General features: G+C 37.1%; 1 protein-coding gene across 7 annotated transcripts; it reads right to left on the bottom strand.

Moving 5' to 3' along the window:
• Nucleotides 1–323: 323 nt before the first annotated feature.
• Nucleotides 324–24,841, bottom strand: PPP2R3C (protein phosphatase 2 regulatory subunit B''gamma). 7 transcript variants are annotated; one of them, XM_082384165.1, is made up of 14 exons: nt 24,648–24,759; nt 18,840–18,974; nt 18,282–18,409; nt 15,403–15,507; nt 14,570–14,682; nt 14,068–14,165; nt 13,145–13,215; nt 10,114–10,246; nt 8,519–8,574; nt 8,366–8,441; nt 7,418–7,554; nt 4,821–4,958; nt 2,589–2,648; nt 324–780 (listed from the first exon to the last, which is right to left on the bottom strand). In XM_082384165.1, the coding sequence occupies exons 3-14, from the start codon at nt 18,372–18,374 to the stop codon at nt 592–594; spliced, it is 1,269 nt and encodes a 422-aa protein (XP_082240291.1). In that variant the 5' UTR covers nt 18,375–18,409; nt 18,840–18,974; nt 24,648–24,759; the 3' UTR covers nt 324–591. The 7 variants fall into 7 exon arrangements, with proteins under 7 accessions (XP_082240291.1, XP_082240292.1, XP_082240293.1 ...); XM_082384166.1 differs by having other exon boundaries at nt 18,844–18,974; XM_082384167.1 differs by having other exon boundaries at nt 18,873–18,974.
• Nucleotides 24,842–25,246: the final 405 nt, after the last annotated feature.

The following is a 25,246-nucleotide window of genomic DNA, read 5'->3' as shown; positions in this document are numbered from 1 at the left end:
TTAAGTTTTGTAAAATGTAACCCTGGTGATGGTTAATAAAGGTAAGACAAATTTTTTTTTATAACAATGATTTTAATTAAAGTAAAATACTAACTTGAATACTTTTTATTGAAACATTCTATTAAAATAAACATCATGTCCAAATACTTCCCAGAAATGAAATGGCCCTACTCTGATGAATGGGGAAGTCTATAATCTTTGATATACATAATACTTTAGAATATTCAAGGTTAAATGATATAATTTAAACTATCTTTCAAGTATTCAAATTCTTAGTGACTAATGTCAGAACTATTCCATTAAAACTTCCTTTATTTCTAAAGAAAGATTATACAGATTTAAAGTGGACTCCTACCTTCACCAGATCACACTTGCCATATTTGAGCTAAGTGAAACCAGAATTTATTGACTCCTAATTTGGTCCCATTTCTTCCAGACCACTACAACCAAAATTCCAATAACCAGAACATTTGCTGTGTTCTATAGACATATGAAGTGTTTTATTTAGACCATTTCTAAGGATTCTGCTTCAAAGGTTTTACATGCAGCATTCAAGCTTATTTTAATGAATACAGTCTAGTCTTTGAGAGATCATGTATCATCAAGGTCTGCAGAGTTTTCATTATCATTTGCAACAAGGGCTTCTCTATTCTCGTACGTCCAGAAGCCATTCAGATCAATTAGAATGGTGGTGACTGTGTCTCCTTGATTACTGTTGATTAAATCCTGAAGAGAGATTTTCAAAGGATCCTTTGGTTTTACCATGTCAAAGATTTCATCCTGCAAGAGAGGAAAAAAATACAATGAAATCTGATATCTGATTCACTTAATTTCTATCATACAGTGATCTAAAATTCAGGGCTGGCACTTGAGCTTATGTAGAATTTTTTGTTCCAGTTTTTTGTTTTTCATTTAACAGGGAATCCACCTCTTCTCTATATGCACAAAATTTTTTGGGAAGATTCCTTAGGTACAGGCATACCCTTGGAGATATTGTGAGTTCAGTTCCAGACCACCACCATAAAGTGAATATTGCAATAAAACTAGTCATGTGAAATTTTTGGTTTCCCAGTGCATATAAAAGTTATATTTACACTATACTGTAGTCTGTTAAGTGTGCAATGTCTAATAAAATATACATACCTTAATTAAAAAATACTTTATTGCTAAAAAAATGCTAACCACCATCTGAGCCTTCAACGAGTTGTAATCTTTTTGCAGTAGTAACACCAAAGATCACAGATCACCATATAACAAATGTAATAATAATAATAATAGAATATTGTGAGAATTACCAAAATGTGACACAGACACCAAGTGAACAAATGCTGTTGGAAGATGGCACCGATAGACTTGCTTGACTAGGGTTGCCACAAACCTTCAATTTATAAGAAATGCAATGAAACAAGGTATGCCTGTATGTGTCTTATAGAGAAACTGAAGCTCAGAGTTTAAGCTGCATAGCTAATTAGCAGCAAAACGAATGCAGTGTTCTTTGAATATATGTTAACTAACTGCTTATATTTTTCTGTTGTCTTCTAACTGGTGGTAAAGCAAGGCCTTGATTTAAGTGCAAACTTGGCTCAAAGTAAAAACTTAAATGCTTTAGAGCCAAGACAGTGACAAAGCTTCATTTCCAATAATGATGTCAACCTTTTACTCTGGACCTGGAATGGGTGGGGGGAGCTCGGTATTAAAGAACTAGTCATCCACAGTGACACCAAATTGTGCTAAAAATGACTGGAATATATGGAAGAACCTCTTCTATATTATGAAGTGTACTATAAGATTACTTACGGGGAATTAGTACATGTTTTCTAATCTGTAGTAAAATCACTCAGTATTTAATAGCATTTAAAGAGGCAAATTGCATTTTTAAAGGTTAGAACAATTCAGGTGAACAAAATGCATGAACTTTTAATCTTGTGTGTATGTGAAACGTCCCTTTCCAGGTTGGTGGCAGTTTAAAATTACTAGTTCTTAAGTTGCCAGTTGCATAATTTCAAATTTGTCTCACTTATATTAAACCAAAATAGCCCTTTATCTCATTATACTTGGTTAAAACTGGATGGGTTATTTTATTACATTACTTCACCTGAACCAATACTGGATACTCAAAGTGTTTCATAGCTGGTAAAAGTCTGATTACTAAAATGCTAAGTAGCAGCATGTATTTCAAATAGTGGTAGTTTTCATACTGTAAGATTGATATCTCCTTAAATACCAAAGCAAGCAAGCCCTTTGAAGTAGCAGACTAAAAACGTGCCTGAACCTAAATAGCTCCCCCAAATTCAGTTTACAGTGGAATAGACTACCAAAGGATACAGGCTGTACTGATTCTCTTAGTTTTCAACCAAAATGAATGAATGCTTCCAATGAGAACATGAGACTGACAATGCTAAAATCTTATACTGCACAAATCATTAGTCCAAGTATGTTCTCAGTTTCTAATGACTTAAATATTAATTCAGAACAAATAACAGCAAATACTTCATTTGGTTCAGTATTTCATAAGTTGCTTTCAGGTAAAAACCTCATTTAATGCAAATGATTATGTGGTGTTATGTAAATTAAAGAAAAAAAGTAACCTTGACGTCTTGAAATGAAACAGGATCCTGTCCATGGATTTTCATTAGTTCTTGTATGGCCTGTATTTAGTAGAAATAAATCTTTAAATAAAAAACAAAATACGCAACATTCCCTGTCCTGTCCCATGGTCCCTTTCCAGTTCCATTTCCTATCCTATCAGACCATAGGCCTCATCGTTTTAACCACTCTTGCCAATATTCTCAAATTCCTTGACCTTGCTTCACATCTGTTGAGCAAAACCTAAACGCTGGATCAGTGTAACCATCAACCTTTCTAGACCTACACCTTAGCTATGGAGAACTTCATAAAGAAAGTATACAAGAGTACAGATTACTATTGCATAGGAATGGTCTCCACCCCCAGATGGGCCTTTAACAGGCCTAGCAATTCTGTTACGACCTGCTTCTCCCATTTTCCAGGAACGCTGTTCATACCTTCACCATTCTTTAAGGCACCCAATCCACCACCTCCCCTCCCACCCTACACCTTCTCTTCTACTTGACAGAAAAAATGGAGGTAAACCTCCCTCAAACTCTTCTCTTTTATGAACTTTAACAAAAAAATACTGACTGAGAAACTACTGTGATCCAGTTGAACTAACAAATGTTTTAGGTGGGAGTCATTCACTGGAAAATGTGAAGCTTAAAATTCTTGGAAAATAATCAATATGTTCCAAGTGCCTACTCTGTAGTGCCACTGATACCAGAATGTGCACAGGGCATCTCTTTGCAGCAGATGAGAATCTGAGTACACTCGAAGCTACTAGAGCAGGAGACCTGGATGGAATGATCTACAGTGCACCATCTGGGCCCAGCTTTTATCACTGGGATACTGATGTACAAAGGCTCTAACAACAGTCCAGGACCGCAGGGCTCAGCACCAGTAACTTTTTACCTTGGCCCATACAACCAAGCCTAAATAAACTTTGATAAAATAAAGGTATGAAATATTTTCAATGTATTTAATAAATAAAATTTAATTTTCAAAGAGTAGAGGATACTATAAAAAATCTTTATGAAAAGGGATTGTGTATTTATTCCAAAAGATGTATTTACTTTGTTTTCCTAAAACTGAATTTTCTTTTAACAGGTCTGCCTAAAGTGGGGGGCATCCCTATGATGGGTGGTATTATATTCTCAGATGAGCCACTGATATAAGCCCACGTAGCATTCAATTTTTTAAAAATGCATCCTAATACTGGGATTGTAATTTATCCTTATAATAATCTGCAGTCATTACTACCTAGAAAATCATAATAGAAAGCCTTTCAGGGACTTTAACATGAAATTATGAAATATATACTCTGAAACTCAGAAATCAGATAAAGTTATTTTAAAAGTATCAAAAATTTTTTAAGTGGAAAAGAAAAAGCCTCTGGGGGAAAACTTCTTATGACAAAGATGTGAAAATGTCATTTTTATTGTTTAAAAAAAATTTCTTCTTACTATCGATCTTAACCATATAAAAATCAGATGGTCTTCTGAAAACTAGCTATAGAAATGTGGCAATGGAATGGAACACTACTGTACAAAACCTTTCCATCAAGCAGAAAAGTCACCGTTCAAACTGAGGAATGATTTATCTTTTTTTTTTCTTTTTTTAACATCTTTATTGGAGTATAACTGCTTTACAATGGTGTGTTCGGATTTATCTTAAAAGGGAAGACATTCCTACATTTACACCTGCTGCAGCTGAATGCTTATCAGGTAAAATACAATCAAATTCCACTTCAGAGCTCATCATGCTATTCTCTGAGACCACCTACGGCACAGAATAAGTATTTCAGCAAATCTGTTTCACACTGAAATGCAGCCCACAATTCTAGCCAATTTTTAAATTTATATTTTTTACAGCATAGCAATTAAAAGAATCTACAGGTACCAGATGTGCAAAACTCCTGTGGAAAGGAGTTACCTTTTCTGTACTGTATAATTAAAGTTTCTGTAGGATTTTACATACTAGTTTTTAATCACCTAGAGCATACAATTTCTCAGGTATGTCTGTATCTCCACTGACTATCTACGACTAATCAAATCAGTACTGATTTAGCCCATTTATGTTTTTAAAAATAGAAAAAAACAAAACTAAAACCTGACTTGATATCCTTCTGAAATCTGTTAGGTAAATGCTTTTGTTAAATTTAAACATCCCAAGTTAGATAAAATTGTCATTGGGTAGGTAATTTAAACCAAACTGTATAACAAAGACACATTTACACAAATGAGACTTACCCTAAAGAAATAATTAAGGGAAAAGACATTCAGATATCCTTTGTTCTCAATGTCAAGCAATTTGAAAATATATTGCAGAGCTGCAGGTTCTTTTCGGTTTTCTAATGCAAGAACAAAATCAAGGTAGGTCTTATAGTCCTATAGAAAAGAAAATGACATTCATTAGAGGCGTTATTTGTAATTAACTTTTCAAGTGACTGATGATTTGAAGATGTTTGTAATCAAAGATGGCAAATTTTTTTAAAATATGAAATGAGAAATCCATACTTAATGTATACTTAATGTTGGTTTCTAGGAATTCTACATAGCAGTTAATCTGTACAGGACAGTTTGAGGGGGCACAGCTCATTTTCTTATGAGAGATTTGCTGTGTTAAACCATAATTTTCATTCATTAGGCTTTTGAAATGGACAGGACAGTGACTAACCTTTGCATGTTGCCACTAAATTTGTATTTTCATTTTGGTGTGGTCATTCTGAAATAGTTTTAAAATTTTAATTCAGATGATTTCCAAAAAGTCATCTTAAGAGTGCCAGAGTGGCTTCCCTGGTGGCGCAGTGGTTAAGAATCTGCCTGCCAATGCAGGGGACACGGGTTCAAGCCCTGGTCTGGGAAGATCCCACATGCTGTGGAGCAACTAAGCCCGCAAGCCACAACTGCTGAAGCCCACGTGCCTAGAGCCCATGCTCCGCGACAAGAGAAGCTATCACAACGAGAAGCCCGCGCACCGCAATGAAGAGTAGCCCCCGCTCGCCGCAACCAGAGAAAGCCTGCATGCAGCAACGAGGACCCAACACAGCCAAAAATAAATAAATTTATTAAAAAAAAAAAAAGAGTGCCAGATATCCTACAGTGATCTGACACTGTTCTCATCCAAAAAGGGGGCAAGAGAGTACAAATGAAGGCTGAAAAGACATGAAAAGAACAGAAAGCTTTCTCTACGAAAAAGGGATAGTCACAGATTACTTTTTTTGCATGTTTAAAAAAAGTAAAGTATTTGGGAGATTCTCACTTGGAAAAGTTTATAATCTTGGAAAGGATTTTCTTAGGCTAAGATTAAGAATTCTTTTCTGCATAAATTGTAGTATAAAGAGCTAGAGGTGCAGCCTCATCATGGTCTAAACTCCATGCCTAACTGTAGCTTCTGATTTTCTTTATTCACCAGGTTATTAGCATACTCCAAGCTCCTCACTGTTAACCGTAGGCAGCTGTGGGAGTCATGAAGCAGAGTTTTTGCGCCTTTCCCCCTTTCCCTTTGCAGTTGGCTAACAATGGTGTTATTTAGAAAACTGCTATTAAAGCTAAATGATAAAACCTAAAACCCTGATTCTCTTCTGACAATATGACCATTTCTTAAACATCATTGGTTTGGAAAAGTTATCAGATCCTTAACACATATTTTTAATAGCAAGAATGGTGATTTAAAAATGCTATTTAGAATTTTCTTCTCAAGTATTTTGCATTGTTGTGATAAAAGGACAGGTGCATGTTAGTAAATCTTTAGCTACTAAGGTAAATCTTTAGCTACTTAGAGTAACACAACCTGATTCTTAGATTTAAATCATGGCATATGTGGTACTATATCTGACCTGGTAATTTAATGAATGAACCATCTATATGAAAATAGTCAATAGGATTTGCCTGTTTTTCAGATTTTTTTTTTTTACTAGTCCACACTCCTCTACAGTAGGTGCACTGACAATGAAATGAACAAAAATATTAAAATTTTCTGTTTGCCCTGAGTCCATGAGGGAAGTAATGTTTTTAAGCAAATTTACCTTAGGATCAAAGGCTCTGAATCTCAAATAATTTGATCAGTTCACACTTCTTCTTAAGATACTGTTATACACTGATATGAAAATAATGCTGTATCATATCAAGAAAAAGGCTTCTGTGATTAAGAAAATGGACAGAGGACCTGAAGAGTCATTCTTCTGAAGAAGACATCAGATGGCCAACAGGCAGATGAAAAGATGCTCAACATCACTAATCATCAGGGAAATGCAAATCAAAACCACAATGAGATATTACCTCATACCTGTCAGAATGGCTACCATTAAAAAGATAACTAACAAGTGTTGGCAAGGATATGCAGAAAAGGGAACCCTCATGCACTGCTGGTGGGAATGCAAACTGGTGCAGCCACTATGGAAAACATTATGGAGGTTCCTCAAAAAATTAAAAATATAACTATTATATGATCCAGCAATTCCATTCCTGGATATTTATCTGAAGAAAATGGAAACACTAATTTGAAAACATACATGCACCCCAATGTTCACAGCAGCATTATTTACATTAGCCAACATATGGAAGCAACCTGAGTGTCCATCGACAGATGAATGGATAAAGATGATATGGTATACATGTACAATGGCATACTACTCAGCCATAAAAAAGAATGAAATCTCTGCACAGGCAATATAGTCAATATTTTACAATAACTCTGGTATGTAATCTATAAAGACAGTGAATCACTATGTTGTATACATGAAACTAATATAACATTGTAAGTCAACTATATTTCAATTTTAAAAAAAGGCTTTTGGAAATTGTGGGAGCCTAAATTTTTAAAACTTAGAGATTGAAACTACTACCATTTCTCCATCATAAGTGAGACACTCCTGGAAAACACGGTCTAAGAAGACATTGGTCATGGTTGCCGTTCCATAGCGGGAGAGTTCTTCCTTACTGAGCATGCCATTGTGGTCCTTATCAAGATTCAGATACTGGCCTTGGGAAGAAAGATGATAAAAGGACACTTAGGACCAAAATAAAATTCTAACTAAAAGACAAAAGAATAAACACTAACAAAAAGTTATTTTTATTGGTTAATATTTTGATTTTTAAACTAATTATGTTACTGTCATGGTAGACATCTGCTATCCCTGCAATCTCTATCAGAACAACTGTTAAGCCAGAACCAGTCAAAGAAAACTCATCATAAAGGTCATGCCTTTATGCTATTTCACTTACATCATTATTCGTTTTCAGTTTGCAACCTTTTTATTTTTTTGCAACCTTTTATAACTTTCCTAGGATTCTAAATTAGATGGAGGTAGGGGTCAACCAACATAAAGCACTGAAAGGCTGGCCCTTGAAAGCAGAGGTCAAGGTTGCCAAAATGAGTCAGAAGACCACCCAAAAGGACAATGTAACAGACTAATGAAATTCAAGAAAAAAAGTAAACTAGGCCCTAAAACACACCCCTCTGTGGACCCTGAGAGTAGCATTTTATCACAATGCAAGATCACAGGTGATGTTCATAATAATGTTCCTGAGTCAACAATAAAAAAATCAAACTACATTCTTTATGTTAAAGTGTTAGAAATGTACTAACTTAAATAAGAGTCACAAAATTATAAAACGCAGGTATTTAAACAAGTAAAATTTAATAATCTAGAATATAAGCTCTTAAGAAAATCAGAATACTTTGATCTTAAGGTAAATTAGGCTATGTATAAAACTGTCCTTTGAACACCAGTTAATGAAACATTAACTGAGGAACGGATAATTCAAATTATAGCATTATGATAGGAACATACCATACACCCGTAGGGCAGAAGGAGCAGAAAACCAATTTGTTTCTTGACTCTCCTTGGACAGTTCCTCATCCCTTAACTATATGAGCATAGAGACATAATTAGAAGAGAGCAACTGTGAAGTGATATAATTAAGTAGTTTAAAAACATATTTACCTCCAATAAATCATCTAGGAAGCTGCATGCTAAAATATCTTGAATTTTTATCTTCCCTTTAAAGAACATAAACACAATTACTTAATTTTAAAAACAACAGCAACTCAATTTTATAAAGGTATTATTTTAGAAAAGCAATCGCACAACTGATATTTTAAACTTTCCTAGCTCTCATGCTCCAAAGTCCTTACTATGCATTTCTGTGAAAAGGGAAATCTGCAGGGAATATTTAATAAAATCTCATATAGGTATGTCTACCTATATACCCCCAACTATATACATCCAATCGAGAAATTCCAAAATTACATTGATACCAGATTCCAAAAAAAGTTGTGTTAATTTTTTTGTGGTAATGGATATGATACTGTCAGTAGTCAAATAAAGAGACTGTTTCAGTTTTCCTTTGCAGGTTCTGGAATAGAAAGCAATATAGAAGCGTGGTTAAGAGTAGAGAGATGGGATTTAAATGCCACTTCTAGACATGCAATCCTTCTAAGTCTTAGTTGCTTCACACATACAATGTGGGTAATAATACCTTCCTAATGGAGTTATGAGAAGAAAATGAAAGAATCTATGTAAAATGCTTAGCACAGTACTTAGTACATAATAAACAGTCAAAACTGTTGGCTATTATTATTGCGTAAATTTCCAAGGAAAAAGATGTGTGTGTGCCTATAATGGAGGCGTTTAAAAAAACTGACAGCTACCCCGTTCTGTGATGGACTCACAGCTGCATTTTCAAGGACAGAAGGAGTATCAGGGGCTTTGATTTGGGCCTCTGTCCCAGACACATGTATTTAAGCCTAGCAGGTTAGAATAGTTGATAAATGTACTGTTAATGAGGCAAAATTTACAAATCTGATCCTCATATAGGACAGTTAACTTGAAAATGAGAAAAACACATCATGGCTAAATGGTCCTCCTATCTCCGAATTCATATTTTTTTAAAAAAATATTTATTTATTTATTTATTTATTTATTTATTTATTTATTTATGGCTGTGTTGGGTCTTCGTTTCTGTGCGAGGGCTTTCTCTAGTTGCGGCAAGTGGGGACCACTCTTCATCGCGGTGCGCGGGCCTCTCACTGTCGCGGCCTCTCTTGTTGTGGAGCACAGGCTCCAGACACGCAGGCTCAGTAGTTGTGGCTCACGGGCCCAGTTGCTCCGCGGCATGTGGGATCTTCCCAGACCAGGGCTCGAACCCGTGTCCCCTGCATTGGCAGGCAGATTCTCAGCCACTGCGCCACCAGGGAAGCCCCAATTCATATGTTTGATCAAAAAGAATAATGCTCCAGTATATTACCTATCAGGGATAGCAAATTATATCAGAATACCTGGCTTCTTAGAACTGGAAAGAATATACTTTATTTTAGAGATGAAAACATTGTAAAAGGTTAGGTGATATTCCCACTGTCACACAGCTGATTATGGTTGGCACAAGTAAATCAAAAGATCTACATATCAAAAGATTTATATATTAATGGCAATAACATGTTAGGAAAATAAATAACATTTTAAAGACTTTTCTCTAGTTATTGAGATTTAGAAGTAATGATAATCTCATAATATCTAAGTTAGATAAGATTTTCTTTTACCTGTTCTTAGAGGGTCTAAAAAGAAGAAGAACTTCCTAACTGCTGTACAAACATAAAAGGAGTAAAAAGATTTTTCCAGCCCATCTAATTGTGGCAAAGTAGGGATAAGTTCCAATATGTAGTTTTCTAAATCCTGAAAGAACAAAACAAAATAAAACTTTAAAGGGTTAAATGTCTGATCTTGTTTCTTCATGAGATACTGGAATATAATTTCAGTCCTAAAAATTATTCAGTATTAAAACTATATGAATGATGAAATAAATTCATTTGTGACTGAGTTTCAGATATTTTTCTTGGCTTGTTGTTTTCTTTTAACTTTGTTTATGATGGTCTTTGTTCTCAGATTTTTAAAAATTTAGCTGAACTCATTGCTTCTTAGACTTCTGAGCTTTGTCATACTTAGAAAGGCTTTCCCTATTCCAAGATTATATATTTAAAAGCCTCTCATGGTTTCTTATATTTATTTTAATAATTTCATTACTTTTGCTTTATCCATTGTAAAGTATAATGTTTCTAGTTCATTTGAGACACTTTATAATTTAAGTTGTAGAACAGATGGCATCTCAAACATGGTGTGTCCAAAATTGGACTCTAATTATCCCCAACCCTGGTCCTCACCCATTTTCCCCTATTCCACCATTTATTCAAAGTAAAAAAGTTAAACTTGGTTCCTACCTTTTCTTCACCAAGGCCCCCACCCCTTACCCCCAAAATCTAATCTAGCAACAAATTTTTGTCATTGTTGGGGTGTGTGTGTCCAAAATATATACTGAATTAATATATTACTGGCTTCTACAGACATCACCCTGGTCTGGGCCACTATCATCTCTCACCTGGACAACCACAGTAATTTCCTAATTATTCATTCTTTGACTCTAGGCTCCTTAGAATTCATTCTCCACACATCCAGTGATTTTTTAAAATGTAAACCAGGGAGTTCACTGGTGGTCTAGCGGTTAGGAGCCCGGAATTTCACTGCTGTGGCCAGGGTTCAATCCCTGGTCGGGGAACTGAGATCCCACAAGCCACATGGCCAAAAAATAAATAAATAAAATAAAATGTAAACCATATCCTGACAGATTTCAGCTTAAAAATTCTGATGGCTCCCCATTAGTCTCATTATAAAATCCAAACTCTTTATCATAGTCTAACAACCCAATATGTGGCCCTGCCTACTTCTCCAACTTCACCTCCTGTCACTCTAACCCTCGCTCATATGCTCCAGCCACACTGGCTTCCTTCTGCTCCTAGAACAGGTCACGTTTAACTGTGCCTTGGGGACACTGAACTTGCTGTTCTCTCTGCATTACGTTTTCATAAGGCTGGCTTCTTTCTCATCCTTCATGGCTAAAACTCAATCACTATCTCAAAGAGGCACCTCTTCCATCTTATCTAAAATAGTTCCCCAAACCCCAGTCATACACTTTCCTAGTACCCTATTTTCTCCTTAGAACTTGTCACTTTTTGAAATCATGTTGCTGATAATTTAGTGTCTGCCTCCCCACTCTGCTAGGAAAAAAGCACCATAAGAGTAAGGCTTAGCAATGTACCTGGCACAAATAAGTGTTTGGTAATTGCTTATTTAATAAGATTTAGTAAGTGAATGAGAGTTTGCCTATACTACTCAAATTACAGATGTTGGCTCTGGAAATTACTGTCTTTTAAATAAGGAAGACACAAAATCTGGTTTCAAAAGGCAAAGTGCCAAGGTTAGGAGAGTTATTTCTTTTCTTTGAGAGAAATGTTTTCTTTCATTGAGAGAAGGGAACATTACTCCCTTTTAAACACAACTACAGAGATATTCTGTTGCTTTTCTCTCTCCTCCTCCCATTCCTCTTTCAATTTTTGTTTCCATTCATGGGAAGAGCCAAGAAAAGTTTGTTTTGTAAACCAACTAATGGCTGACAAGAATTCTCAGAGCTATAGAAGTACTCCAATATCTGACCTGAGTAAGTATCAACCAGTGTTTAATACATCTTCCTTGCTAGAGATAGATGGATAGAAGCAAGAACCTTTTACTGTCAAGCTGATCTGAACCTTAAAGGACAAGAATTATAGTGTGGCCCTAGAAAGGTTTTTAAGTGTAAATATCCAGTATGAGCTAACAGATTCTATCTATAGGAATCTGGATAAAACAGAGTGCAAGAAATTATAACAGGAAACATAAACTATAACAGGGAATTTACATCTCTTTTAAGTTTTATATCTGAATATTTATTTAAGTGATTAATTAACCTGGTTCATATTTATGCATAACTCCCTTCCCCCTTTGTATATATTTGGGAAAAAAAGCCTGAGCTGAAACGATAGATAGATTGATTGACTGATTTACTTATTTATTTATTTGCTTGCTTGCTTGCCACGCTGCGCAGCATGTGGGATCTTAGTTCCCCGACCAGGGATCGAACCCGGGCCCCCTGCCTTGGAAGCTCGGAGTCTTAACCACTGGACCACCAGGGAAGTCCCCATATAATTGAGATACTCACACTTATAAGAAGAATAGTGATTTGGATCATGAGGCTATAACATAATTCTCTGTTGATAACCTGTTGATAAGTACATTAGTGCCTAATGGGAAATAAACAGCCTCTTGGTAACTGACCTTACAACCCAAACCTGCAGGTGGGACTACAGTCACATTATTTTTCTTATATTTCCTAAAAAAGGAAAAACTACTGCCCCTTACATTTTAAAACAGTCATACACTGATAACACTCATGAATAACCAAAAGTTTTTCACTGTTTCTTCAATGATTTTTAATCCAGTTAAAACATTACATTCTTTTCTTCTCCTTTAAAAGGCTTTTTTTTCTTTAAAGGTTGGAGAAAAAGAATTTAGAAAGGAATTTTTGTGACCAATATACACTTAAAAAGTTCTTTAGTAACACATGTTATTTGTAAAAACAAACAAAGCAGAGAAACAAAATAAGAATTATCTGTAATCTCAACACCCAGTGATAACTACTGTTTAGCATTTTGGTGTCTAGAGCATTCTGGTGTCTAGCATTTATTAAAGTAGGTTAATACTTACAGATTCCCGAAGATACCCTTGTCCAGCAACATCATATAAACTGAGGCCTATTCTTGTTTGATGAAGCCAAACTGACAATAAACAAGAAAATGAAATATAATTATTAAGATCTATCCTTTAGTATATATATATGCATAAAAGGAGATAGATTAGAGAGACAAGCTAATTTAATGACTCTATAAACATATTTTTCTCACATGTATTACTTATCTCATTAATCCAAAAATTGTTTGAAACAAAATAAATATACCATAGAATTAACTGCAGATATCAACAATTCTACCATGCCTAAAGTGACGATAAAGTTGATGCCCTTGAGAATAGTGGTGTGCCACCAAAACAGGAGTTCTGATATTATGCCTTTAATGAAGCAGCTTTTATTCTACTGAGGTTAATTACCACAACCAAATATTAAAGATGGTACACACAGGACTTGACAGTCATTATGGAACTTATAGGAATCATAACAATTCCAACTTGTTTAATAAATACTCCTTGAGATGATGCTACAGTTGTGAGTTTGAAACTAACCTCTCAGGCAACTCAACCTGTAATATATTGGCGAAATAAAATTACCAGTGAATTAAAGTATTTCAAATAACCATCCATTAAAACTCTTGGTTCAGCTTTTGATATATCTAGTTAGCTAGTATCTTCAAGATACATGAGGCTTTTGTTTTGTTTGTTTTTTATAATAATGAACCCAAATGTATGGTAGAACCCAAATGTATGGTAGAAGCTCTAGTAAGTTCCAAGAGAGAATCATAATAATAGGAAAACAAATCTTGGTCAAAAGACAAGAATTCTGTTATTCAAATTTACTAAGAGTTGTTTGACATGGAAGGGATACTATAAAAGCACTGACTGGAAACCTACTTGATTCCCAGATAGAAGGAGTTCAAGTACAATGAAAATGAAATCACCTTTTCTCATGACATAATTAAAGAACTGCATGATGGAAATTCTTCCATAAGAATCTGTATGAAGGAGTTTAGCAAAGACTTTCGCTGCGAAAAATTGCCTAAGGAATGGAAATAAAGATTAAATCATCTGCCAATATAATATAAAAATGACTTCTGTATGATTTAGCAGACAACAGCATAAATTCAAACTATTAAAAATCAAAGTGGTGGGAAAAAAATCAAAGTGAGAACTATAGTTCAAAACTTAAAATATTAAGCCATACATCTTTAATTCTATTAAGAATGAGGACCTATAATGCTGTAAATAAGCTATATTATTTCTTTTAATAACTTTATACCAATGTAATTTTCTTGACTGTAAATAATTTTATTAAACTTTATTAGTTTAATGAAAAGCTGACTCAAATTATCATATTATTGACTTAAATTTTCATTAACATTTACTTGAGGCATTTAAAATGCTTAACATAACATACCCCTTTGTTAATTATATTATTCTTACTTGCACTTTGGTCCAGCTTTTTCACCAACCTTTAAAAAATTTTCATAATTAATCATTGCTTCCTCTCCAATCATGGGTGGTGTCTGGTGCTTGTCCAGCAAAAACCATAAGTTCTTAGGAGAATTGCAGAAATTAAGATGTTATAATCAACTGAACAAAATTTAAAAACGTAGTTAAATGTGTTATTTCCATTAAAGTGATAGACTACTGTAGGGTCAAAATGCAAGGGTTTAAATCCCAGCCCTGCTCTGTGATCTTGGACAGTAGACTTAAAGTTTCTGTTTCAATTCTCATCTGTAAAGTAAGGATAACAGTGTCTACATCATATAGTTACACAGATTAAAGAGGAACTGTATATGAAAATTTCAGAACTTAGTAAACACTCAATAAATGCTAGCTTTTTTTTTTTTTGCCGTGCCACATGGCATGTGGAACTTCCCTGCCCAGGGATCGAACCCACGCCCCCAGCATTGGAAGCGTGGAATCTTAACTACTGGACCAGGGAAGTCCAACGCTAGCTATTTTTATCATGTTATGAGTAATCAAAAGGATAATAGGAGATGATAGTCTTCTTAATATTACTCCCTACAGTAGTGGTTCTCAACTTTGGCTGCACATTAAAATCACCTATGGACTTTAAAAAACAATACAACACTATCCTTGGGACACACAAGCTTTGCAGCTGATTCTGGTGGGAACCATCGCTACAGAGCCTGTGCTTTCAGTCACTCTGCACTACTGGCTCCATTTAGGCACCCCGAGATCCCACATGACACATGTAGTACAAATAAGAAATGGCGAACCTCCAAAGCAAACTTTTATTCCATTCTTACCTGTAATTCTTCATTATCTAACAGTTCCCTGCTTTTCCTTTGCAGAAAGACGGCTCTGGATTCTTCTCTTAATTTCTGTAGTAAGACTTCATCTTCAGCTGGCAGCTAAAAATACACTGTAGAGTTAATTTCTACACTTAAATTCTAGACTATTGGGTTATGTAAAATGTATTTGGCCTCATAAAAACTACATATGCTACTGTCTCAAAATTACTTTTTGTATCTCAATCTTGCTTAATTTCAGATCATCATTTATTTTAAAAGTTCATTTAATAAAAAGAGATCCACAGAGAATTCAGTGATCAGTGAGGCCAGTTCTGCCTGGAAAAGGCTAACCGTCTAGCCCAAGTTTCTTTATTTAGATCCGTACAGGTTTACTTAAAAACTAAACACAACATTTAGTATGTGCCCACAATATATCAGGCATCAATACACATGTTCTAATTTAATCCTACTAGCCCTGTGAGATGCATTTCATCATACTCAATTTAGAGGTGAGGAAATCAAGAGATGGATGACTTTATCAAGAACACATATGCAGTTAGCCAGTCCCAGACTAAAGATTTAAATCTTCAGAGTCCAAGTCTGTTTTAATTTCTTATGAGTTGTTTGGTTTGGTTCCCTGTACTCCTCTGTCCCCTCAATTTCACACCTAATGTTAATGACTTGCCCAAAGTTGTGCAACTAAAGTAACAAAATTTGAATCCAGGTCTTCTGACATCAGGGATTTAGTGTATTTTCTCTTCTCCATCTCATTTCCATTACTGGGTAGTTAGGTACCTCTCCCAATTAAGTAGACTTTAATGCTATTTCCTAGTGACTGCTAGGAGTAAAGTACTATGACAGATGTTCAACGTAGGGTAACCATCCCCAAACTAAATGTGTCAGAATGTCATGCTCTTATTTTACTTTATGACCACCATTTTTTCTATTTTCTCAATGTAGCTCAAGTTTCATTTTATATTTGTAGAGCACTGTTCCCATTGTAACCTTAGACTAATATAGAACTGAATCAGGATTGGCTGAAGAGCAACAGTTTTAGCCAAATATGCTTTCTGAGACTGGGTCATCTTACTTCTTAGAGATAATTAAGCCAATGTCTACTAGTTGGCCTCCAAAGCAGAGGTTCGTCCTCCTGTGGTGATTTCCTTAAGCAGGGCTTTAAAATGACTCATTCTAACAACTTCAAACAATTTGCTTTGAGGATTTCTTCTTACTTTTCTGTAACTTTGCCCCATTAAATGTAGCTAAGTAACCCACAGTCCAAATTGGGGGCTATGGTTTTCACTTTTTATTTCTAAGAACTAAGATGCCATCCCTCCCACCAAAAGGGATGGAGAAGGAATATGCATTAGGAGGTGAGGCTGGGGCTGAGACTGGGATTGTGCTCCAGTGGCTAGTCAACCAGCTAACCAGCCAAGGAGAGAAGTGGTGACCAAAGATGACAGGTGGTTTCTCTAAAGCAGTGGAGTGGAAGTAGAGGAAGAAGAAACAAGGGAACGAACATCCCACAAATCCACATCTGCAGACCAGAAACCATCTGGGATCTGGAAGAGGTCAGAGAAGAGACGGAAATGGGGGAAAAGGGGATTCCCTCAGAAAACACAAGGGGACGGTTGGTACTAGAAATACAGGAAAGTTGAGTCCTGGGAATGGAGTAATGTCAGCATCTGAGGGCTGTTCCTGGGTTAGTAAGATACACTTTCACAATCCTGATTACATGAAATAATGAATATAAAATGCTCTGAGGTACGTAGACACTCAATAAATGGCAGTCCCCTTCCCACTCCCCCAGACTATAAAAAATTCTCAGTTGTCTAACTGCCTCTGATTAAGAAAGTGTGAAATGCAAAAAAGCAACAGCAGTATGTATGATGTGACCCCATTTTTGTTAAACACACACACACACATATATAGAAATATGTAGAAGGATTCATGTAAAAATGTTTATTTACATCTCTGGGCAATGTTATTATGGGAAAATATCAACTTTACCTGTTTTTTCTCTTTTCCATGACAAACGTGGATTAGTCATATAATTCTTAAAAGGCTGGGAGACATATAGTACTACAAAAAAGTTTCCAATAAAATGGTTCACATGTACACAAGTACAAAAAAGTTTGTACTTGAAGAAATAAGTTAAAATTATCTGGATAATCTACCTCACTCCTTGATGCAAGCAAAACAAAATATTTACTTTCTTTGCAAATAATGTTGTAATTAATTGAGTTTAGGAGGTAACAGGTTTAAGAGATATTCAGCTAAAATTCCAAAGTTAACTTTTCTATAGTAGTTACATTTCCCATAATACCAAATAGGACTTATTCTTTTTAGTAGCCTTCAATTTCAGCTGTAAATATCTTTCTTAAAGTCTTACTGTTTTATCTATAACCCTCCTCAAAGCCTTCTTTACCATTTTGGCACAAGGAAACACATAATTAAGTATAACTCTTAAAGTTTTCCACTCTCAATCTATTTTTCAGTTTAGCCTTGAGCAAAACATTTTACACCTTATGAGTAAAAGACAAAGTTAAACATTGTGATTAGCCAAGTAAATCTAAGTCTTATAGAAAGCCTGGCAACATAATCCAAAAGAATACCTACTACTAACATCCATAATAAAAATTAGGAGGAAGGAAAAAGCCTACAGTTCAAAAAAAGTGGCAAATAACAACTTTGTGTTCTTACACCTACTTATATGAAAAACCAAGATTTAATCAGGTCAAAAATAATAAGGTCAACTAGAATGAAACAATAAATATACAAAATTTAAAATATAATCAATTTGTTTATTTATAAAATATAAGATTTTTAATCCCATTTGAAAAATTACATTTCATTTACAAACTCTGCAAGACATTTGCTTAGATACCACTTACCCTATAATAAAACCGGGGAATGGTCTTATAGAATTCATTTGTGTTTTTTCTACCTCCTTTCCATTCTGAGTAATACTTGGTAAATAAATCCATTTCTTCATCTTTTAATTCTTGTTCACTTTTTTTTTCTGGTAACAAAACACGTTAAGGAGGGGAAAGCACTTTTAAAATCAAACAATGTTTTTTTCAAGACATCTATACACTATGGTGTAATTACAGTACAAAAAAGGCCTTCACAATTGTACTTAGACACTAAGCATCTGTATTAACTTTCTTGAAATACCAAGAATCACTATCTTCAACTGAAACAGCCTCCTCTACATCTTCAACCAGTTCTCAGATGCTCCCTCCACTTATTTTTATCACTATACTTGTCTCTTTCTCAAGTCATTGCCTCTCTTATAGACCTGACATGTTCTAATTCATTCAATCAAAAGTTCTCACTGAGCACCTACTCCAAACAGAGCACTGCACTAGACATTGGGGTTAGAGCAGCGAGAAAATAGGCACAGCCCTTGACCTCATGGAGTTTCAGTGTCATAGTCACTGTTCCTCTACCTACAGCAGACGCCTTCCATCTGAAGCTCACACCTCAGGGTGCTATTACCCAACCCGCTTGCTGCTGGCAGATGGCCATCTCATTTAGCCATTCTCCCATCATGAACCATGAGACTGGTGCACAGCTTTCTTCACCTGCAATCATTAAGGAAGAATAAACATTTATGTGGGTGAAGGTGCCCCCTCAACTCTGAAGGCTTTCACCTCTACTGTACTCTGTTCATTCAGCAAGACCACAGATCTTACCTGCTCCTGTTCTGAAATCTTAAACTCTAATATACTCTCAAAAATTTTCTCTCCTCTGGTTGTTATTCAAAACCTCACTGCACTGGCACAAAAACAGACATACAGATCAATGGAACAGGATAGAAAGCCCAGAAATAAACCCATGCCCCTATGGTCAATAAATCTATGACAAAGGAAGCAAGAATATACAATGGAGAAAAGACAGCCTCTTCAATAAGTGGTGCTGGGAAACCTGGACAGCTACATCTAAAAGAATGAAATTAGAACATTCTCTAACACCATATTCAAAAATAAACTCAAAATGGATTAAAGACCTAAATGTAAGACCACATACTATAAAACTACTAGAAGAAAACATAGAACACTCTGACATAAATCGCAGCAATATCTTTTTGGATTCATCTCCTAGAGTAATGGAAATAAAAACAAAAGGGACCTAATTAAACTTAAAAGCTTTTGTACAGCAAAGGAAACCATAAACAAAACGAAAAGACAACCTACACAATGGGAGAATATATTTGCAAAGAATGAGACCAAGGGACTAACTTCCAAAATATACAAACAGTTCATACAACTAAATACCAAAAAAAAAACCCCAAAAAAACCCAACAAAACCAAACATTCCAATCAAAAAATGAGCAGAAGATCTAAATAGACATTTCTCCAAAGAAGACATACAGATGGCCAACAGGCACATGAAAAGATGCTCAATATTGCTAATTATTAGAGAAATACAAATCAAAAACTACAATGAGGTATCACCTCACTCCAGTCAGAATAGCCATCATCAAAAAGCCTACAAATAATAAATGCTGGAGAGGGTGTGGAGAAAAGGGAACCCTCTTGCACTGTTGGTGGGAATTTAAATTGATACAGCCACTATAGAGAACAGTATTGAGGTTCCTTAAAAGACTAAAAATAGAGTTACCATATGATCCTATAATCCCACTCCTGGGCATATATATGGAGAAAACTATAATTTGAAAAGATACATGCACCCCAATGTTCACTATTGGAGCACTATTAACAATAGCCAAGACATGGAAACAACCTAGACGTCCATCGACAGATGAATTGATAAAGAAAATGTGGTATATATATACAATATAATATTAATCCATCATAAGAATGAAATAATGCCATTTGCAGCAATATGGATGGACCTAGAGATTATCAAACTAAGTGAAGTCAGACAGACAAATATCATATGATATCACTTATATGTGGAATATTAAAAAAAAAGATACAAATGAACTTATTTACAAAACATAAACTCAGACATAGAAAACAAGCTTATGGTTACCAAAACCTCACTGCACCTCAGCCTCATTGAGATCTTCAATTCTGTGATCTGTTTTCTCAAAAGTTTTTCCTCTTCCTGGTCTCACTTCCTTCTCAACGTGCGTGTAGTTGTTCCTGAAACTCCTGCCTGCATTTCTGCCATATCTGCCTTGTTGATTTTTAACCTTGGACCAATTTTACAATCTGTTTACTAATGCTCAACGGTGCTGGAGAAAACTGCCAAATTTTGCAAATATTTGGTCCCACAAATTTATTTCACAGTTACTAATAACTCAGCCTCCCCAAACCACCAATACATATTTTATTTGCGCTTGATGTCCTCTTGGTGACTGACTGCTCCAGACTTTCACTACATTCCTCAAGCCCCCTGTGTTCACCCTCAACAGATGAGAATCCCACCCAGTTCACCAACAACTGAGTCTACTGGGCATGGATACCCACAAACATCTGAGTGGGAGGACAGGAAGGTATCAAATCTGCATCTTACTTTCTTCCTGCCAGTTTCAGGGGAAGACGTAGCTCTTCTCTCACCCAAGGCTAACCCCTCATTCTCCCATCTCCTCCCCAAAACTCCTTCCTTTCTACCTGTTGCCACACATAATTCCTTCTTCCTCATCCACTTTCTCAAATGAAAGGCCTGTGTTGGCGAGCTCTACTTTCTCACCTCTCACTATCTCTTTATGCAATCCTGCCACTCTACGGAGACTGCCAGGGCAACATGTGACCTAATTGTTTAGTTTAATGGACACACCTGTCCTTGATTTCTCTGTTAAATTTGATACTGTCAATGAGTCTAAACTTTCTGTGGCTTTTATGAGACCACACTCTGTTGATTCTCCTATTTTCTGGCTATTTCTTCTTTTTTCTTTTTCTTTTTTTATTTAACTGATCTACTTGTCTGTCTTTATTTATTCCAATTTTTATTGGAGTACAGTTGATTTACAATGTTGTGTTAGTTTCTGCTGTATAGCAATGTGAATCAGTTATATATATACATATATCCACTTTTTAATTTTATTTATTATTATTATTTTTTAAAAAATAAATTTATTTATTTTTGGCCGTGTTGGGTCTTCGTTGCTGCACGGGCTTTCTCTAGTTGCAGCGAGCGGGGGCTACTCTTCGTTGTGGTGCGCGGGCTTCTCATTGTGGTGGCTTCTCTTGTTGCGGAGTATGGGCTCTAGGCGTGCGGGCTTCAGTAGTTGTGGCACGTGGGCTCAGTAGTTGTGGCTCGCGGGCTCTAGAGCACAGGCTCAGTAGTTGTGGAGCACGGGCTTAGTTGCTCCGCGGCATGTGGGATCTTCCCGGACCAGGGATCGAACCCGTGTCCCCCGCATTGGCAGGCAGATTCTTAACCACTGCGCCACCAGGGAAGTCCCCTCTTCTTTTTTCTTAATCCTCTTCCTCTATCATTTCAACTTTCATAGTTTAATCTCCAAGCCCCAAACCTATGTCACTAACCCAGACACTGCTCTTGAACACTAAACTCACGCATTCAAAACAAAATATTTTCATTCTCATGCTCCAACATACCTAGAATAACTTTCTCTATCCCTCACCTTACTACTCTTCTTCTAATTCCATATTTCCATCTCAGTAAGTGGTACCACTATCATCCAATCACCTGAGCCCAAATTCCAAGAGTCACTTTCATTACATCATTCAACTATTCTAAGGATACACAAGTATAAGTGTGAGTGGATGAGTGCATACACACATGCAGCTTTCAACAGTGTCAGGGATACTGACTCTCTCACTGAGATAAAATTGACCAAAAAAAAAAAAAAAAAATTTAAGGTGAGGAAGCTGCCTATCCAGATATCCAGGGGGAACTGCATTCCAGGAAGAAGAAACAGCCGGTGCCAACGCACGAAAATGGGAGTGTCCCTGGTGTGTGCAGGGAAGAGGGAGGCATCCAGTGCAGTTACAGCAGAATGAGCCAGAGGGAATAGCAGGAGATGAGGGACACCAGATAATGGGGGGGGCGGGCAGGCCACTAGGCCTTTGGAAAGACCTTGGCTTTCATTCTGATGAGGGAGAGAGCCACCAGAAGGAATGAAGAGGCTAATGCAGTAATCCAGGTGACAGATGGCGGTGGTGTGGGCCAGGGTGGCTGCAATGGAGGTGGTTAGGAGTAAATTTATTCTGGATATATTTTCTTTTTAGTCCCAGGATTTGCTGACACACTGGATGTGGGTATTGGAGAAAGAGAGCAGTCAAAGATGTCTCCAAAGGTTTTGACCTGAGTAGACGCGATTGCTGGCAACTAAGATGGGAAAACTATGAGTGAGCAAGTTAGGAAGGAGAGCGGGAGTTCAATTTCAGACAAGATTAACATATCTATTAGATCCAAGTGGCCATGTCAGGTAGACAATTATTGATAGATATATGAACCTGGAATTTGGGATGAGGTCCAGGCTAGAGGTATACATTTAGGAGACATTAGAAAATAGACATCATTTAAAATCGTAAGAAGGTGAGTGTAGACAGAGAATAGACGCTGGCCAAGGCCTCAGCCTTGGGCCCTCAAATGTTAAGTTCTTGGGAAGAAGAGGAAGAAAAAGCAAAGACTGAGAAGGGATGACTGGTGAGGTAGTAGGAAAACTAAGAGAGTGTGTCTCCCAGAAACCAAGAGAAGAAAGTATGTGTAAGAGGAGTGAGTGAACTACTATGTTCCTGGCAGGGGCTGCTGGCTGGTCAAGTAAAATAAGGACAACTGAGCACTGGAACAATGTGGAGATCACTGACAATCATGACAAGCAGGAATCAGAGACAAGGACAGATTCAACCAACAACTCTTTTAACAAGTGTTGCTATAACGAGGCATAGCTACCGGTGGAAGTTAAGAAAGTTTCTCTAAGGTGGGAGAAATACCACCATGTTCATATGCTGATGGGAGTGAATGAGAAAGAAAATCTCATGATGCAGGAGAGAGAGGATGACTGTAGGAGTACACCCTTGAGGAGGCAAAAATGGGATCTAGCACACTGATGAAAGAAATAGCCTTCAACAGAAGTACAACCTATATGATTTACTTACTATTTTATCATCTCTGCCAACACCAAATTGTAAGTTCTACAAGGACAAGGATTTCTGTTTCCTGCTATAGCCTAGGTTATCCAGATAACAGACATGCGATGGAGTGGGTTTAGGAGTGAAGGGGAGGAGAAAGCACAAGTACAGGTCAATTTTCTTAGAAGTTTTCCTATAAGGGGTGCAGAGAAATGTAGCAAAAGCTGGAGGGGGATGTGAGATCAAATGATTTTTTTTTTAAATGATGGGGGATATTACAGCATGTTTTTTAGAGCTGATGAAAATGAACCAGTAGAGAAAGAAAATCTGATGGTGCATAAAGGAGAGGATAAGGCCAGAGTGAAGTCAGTGAATAAAAGAAAGAAACGCGATCTAGCGTTGGAGTACAGGGACTGTTGGCCAGTTCACCATTTTAACAGTGAAGGCAGAGTGCACGGTCGCCTGTAGGGGGTGGGGAGTGGGGGGCGCTGACAGAAATGGTAAATGGGAACAGGTGAGATTCTTCTTTGATTGCTTCTACTTTCTCAAATATATATACTAGTTCATCAGCTAAAGGTAAGGAGTAGATAGGACATACTGGAGGATTGGAGGTTTGGGAGATGAGAAGGAACTGCTTTAGAGTGTAGGAGAGTGAATGTCTAAGGAAACGCGGAAGAAGTGTAAGTGAATGACTGAAACACCTACTTTAGGTTAGTGGACATGAATTAAAAGTGAGGAAATTCACCAAGGTTCCGTTTTTCTCTAACCACTTTCAGCTGTCCTGGATGCAGCTGTGAAATAGTAAAGATAGTTTTAACCAGGTTGATTAACAAACGTGAAGTAGAGGGAAAGAGATAAGGAAAAATGGATTATTAAGTCTAAAATGGATAAGGAGGGAAGTGAAAAGTGTGACAATAAAAAGGCAGTAGGGGTAATGGTAGGTTCTGGTAGGATCAAAGGGTTGATGGCGCCAGGACTCTCAATTATCCCTCACAAGTCTAGGTCAGGACCATGCAAGTGCGTGGCTAAGGTAGCTTTTCATTCCCGCAAATCCCTTCCCAGGGAAGTGTGGGTTAAAACTCTCTGGATCCCTAAACCACATCCCAGTCAGCCTCTTTTGTCAGGAGAGGTTTTACCGAAGCGAAAGGCACGGCTCCCAGGTGCTGCTCCTCCTCCCCATCCATCCTCCCCCCACCTCCCGCGGTTTAGGGCCTGGCTCTCTCTGCGGGCGGCCCCTCCCAAACTCACTGTTTGGACCGTTGTTGGGCGTCGCTATCCGCCGGCGAAGAATTTCTTTCCAGTCCATGGCTGACTCCGGCCCAGCAGTTCCCGCATTTGCTGTTTACTAACCGCTCCACCCGCTGCCAGCTCCCGCGTCAACACTGCCCAGCCCCGTAAAGGTTATGAAGGCCGCTTAATCGCCATCTTGGACGCGGGCGGAAGTCGGCTAACCCGGCCAAATCGATCACCGTAACCACCGCGGAGAATACGGCGATCACGCGAACAGCAGGGAGAGCAGACGTGAAAGAAACGGAGAGGGAGCCTCCTTAAGGCAGCTTTCCAGCTTCACCACGTCGTATTTTAAAGGCGCAGAAGGGAGCCCGCGCTTTTATTTCATCTTGGCCCTTTGGCACTTGTGCACCACGTGACCCCGGAAGTCCTTTGGCTCTTCCGGTTCGAGGAAAGAGCTCTCTAATTTCACAATTTCTTTTCATTGTTCATGGCGGATATCTGGAAGCCCTAAAGTCTCCCTGAATGTAGTAGGCGCCTTCAGCAGCCGCTTGTGCCCCCTCCTGCCAGTAAAAGATTCAGAGTCGCCTTTTTCTCGCCACCAGGCCGGTCGGAAC

This window comes from Balaenoptera borealis, assembly GCF_965194805.1.
Source record: "Balaenoptera borealis genome assembly, chromosome: 3".
In the NCBI taxonomy this organism is placed as follows: domain Eukaryota; kingdom Metazoa; phylum Chordata; class Mammalia; order Artiodactyla; family Balaenopteridae; genus Balaenoptera; species Balaenoptera borealis.
Note: the sequence above shows the minus strand (reverse complement) of the source record. Positions and strands in the feature narration are given on the sequence as shown.

What these genes read in the sequence shown, in the direction of transcription:
- PPP2R3C (XM_082384163.1), bottom strand. Translation starts at nt 24,705, where the DNA reads ATGGACTGGAAAGAAATTCTTCGCCGGCGGATAGCGACGCCCAACAAC. An exon ending in AAAGCTGGACCAAAGTGCAA is followed by an intron (nt 14,166 to 14,569) that starts GTAAGAATAATA and finishes TCCATTCCTTAG; the next exon opens with GCAATTTTTCGCAGCGAAAG. An exon ending in CCCTTAATTATTTCTTTAGG is followed by an intron (nt 2,649 to 4,820) that starts GTAAGTCTCATT and finishes TACTAAATACAG; the next exon opens with GCCATACAAGAACTAATGAA.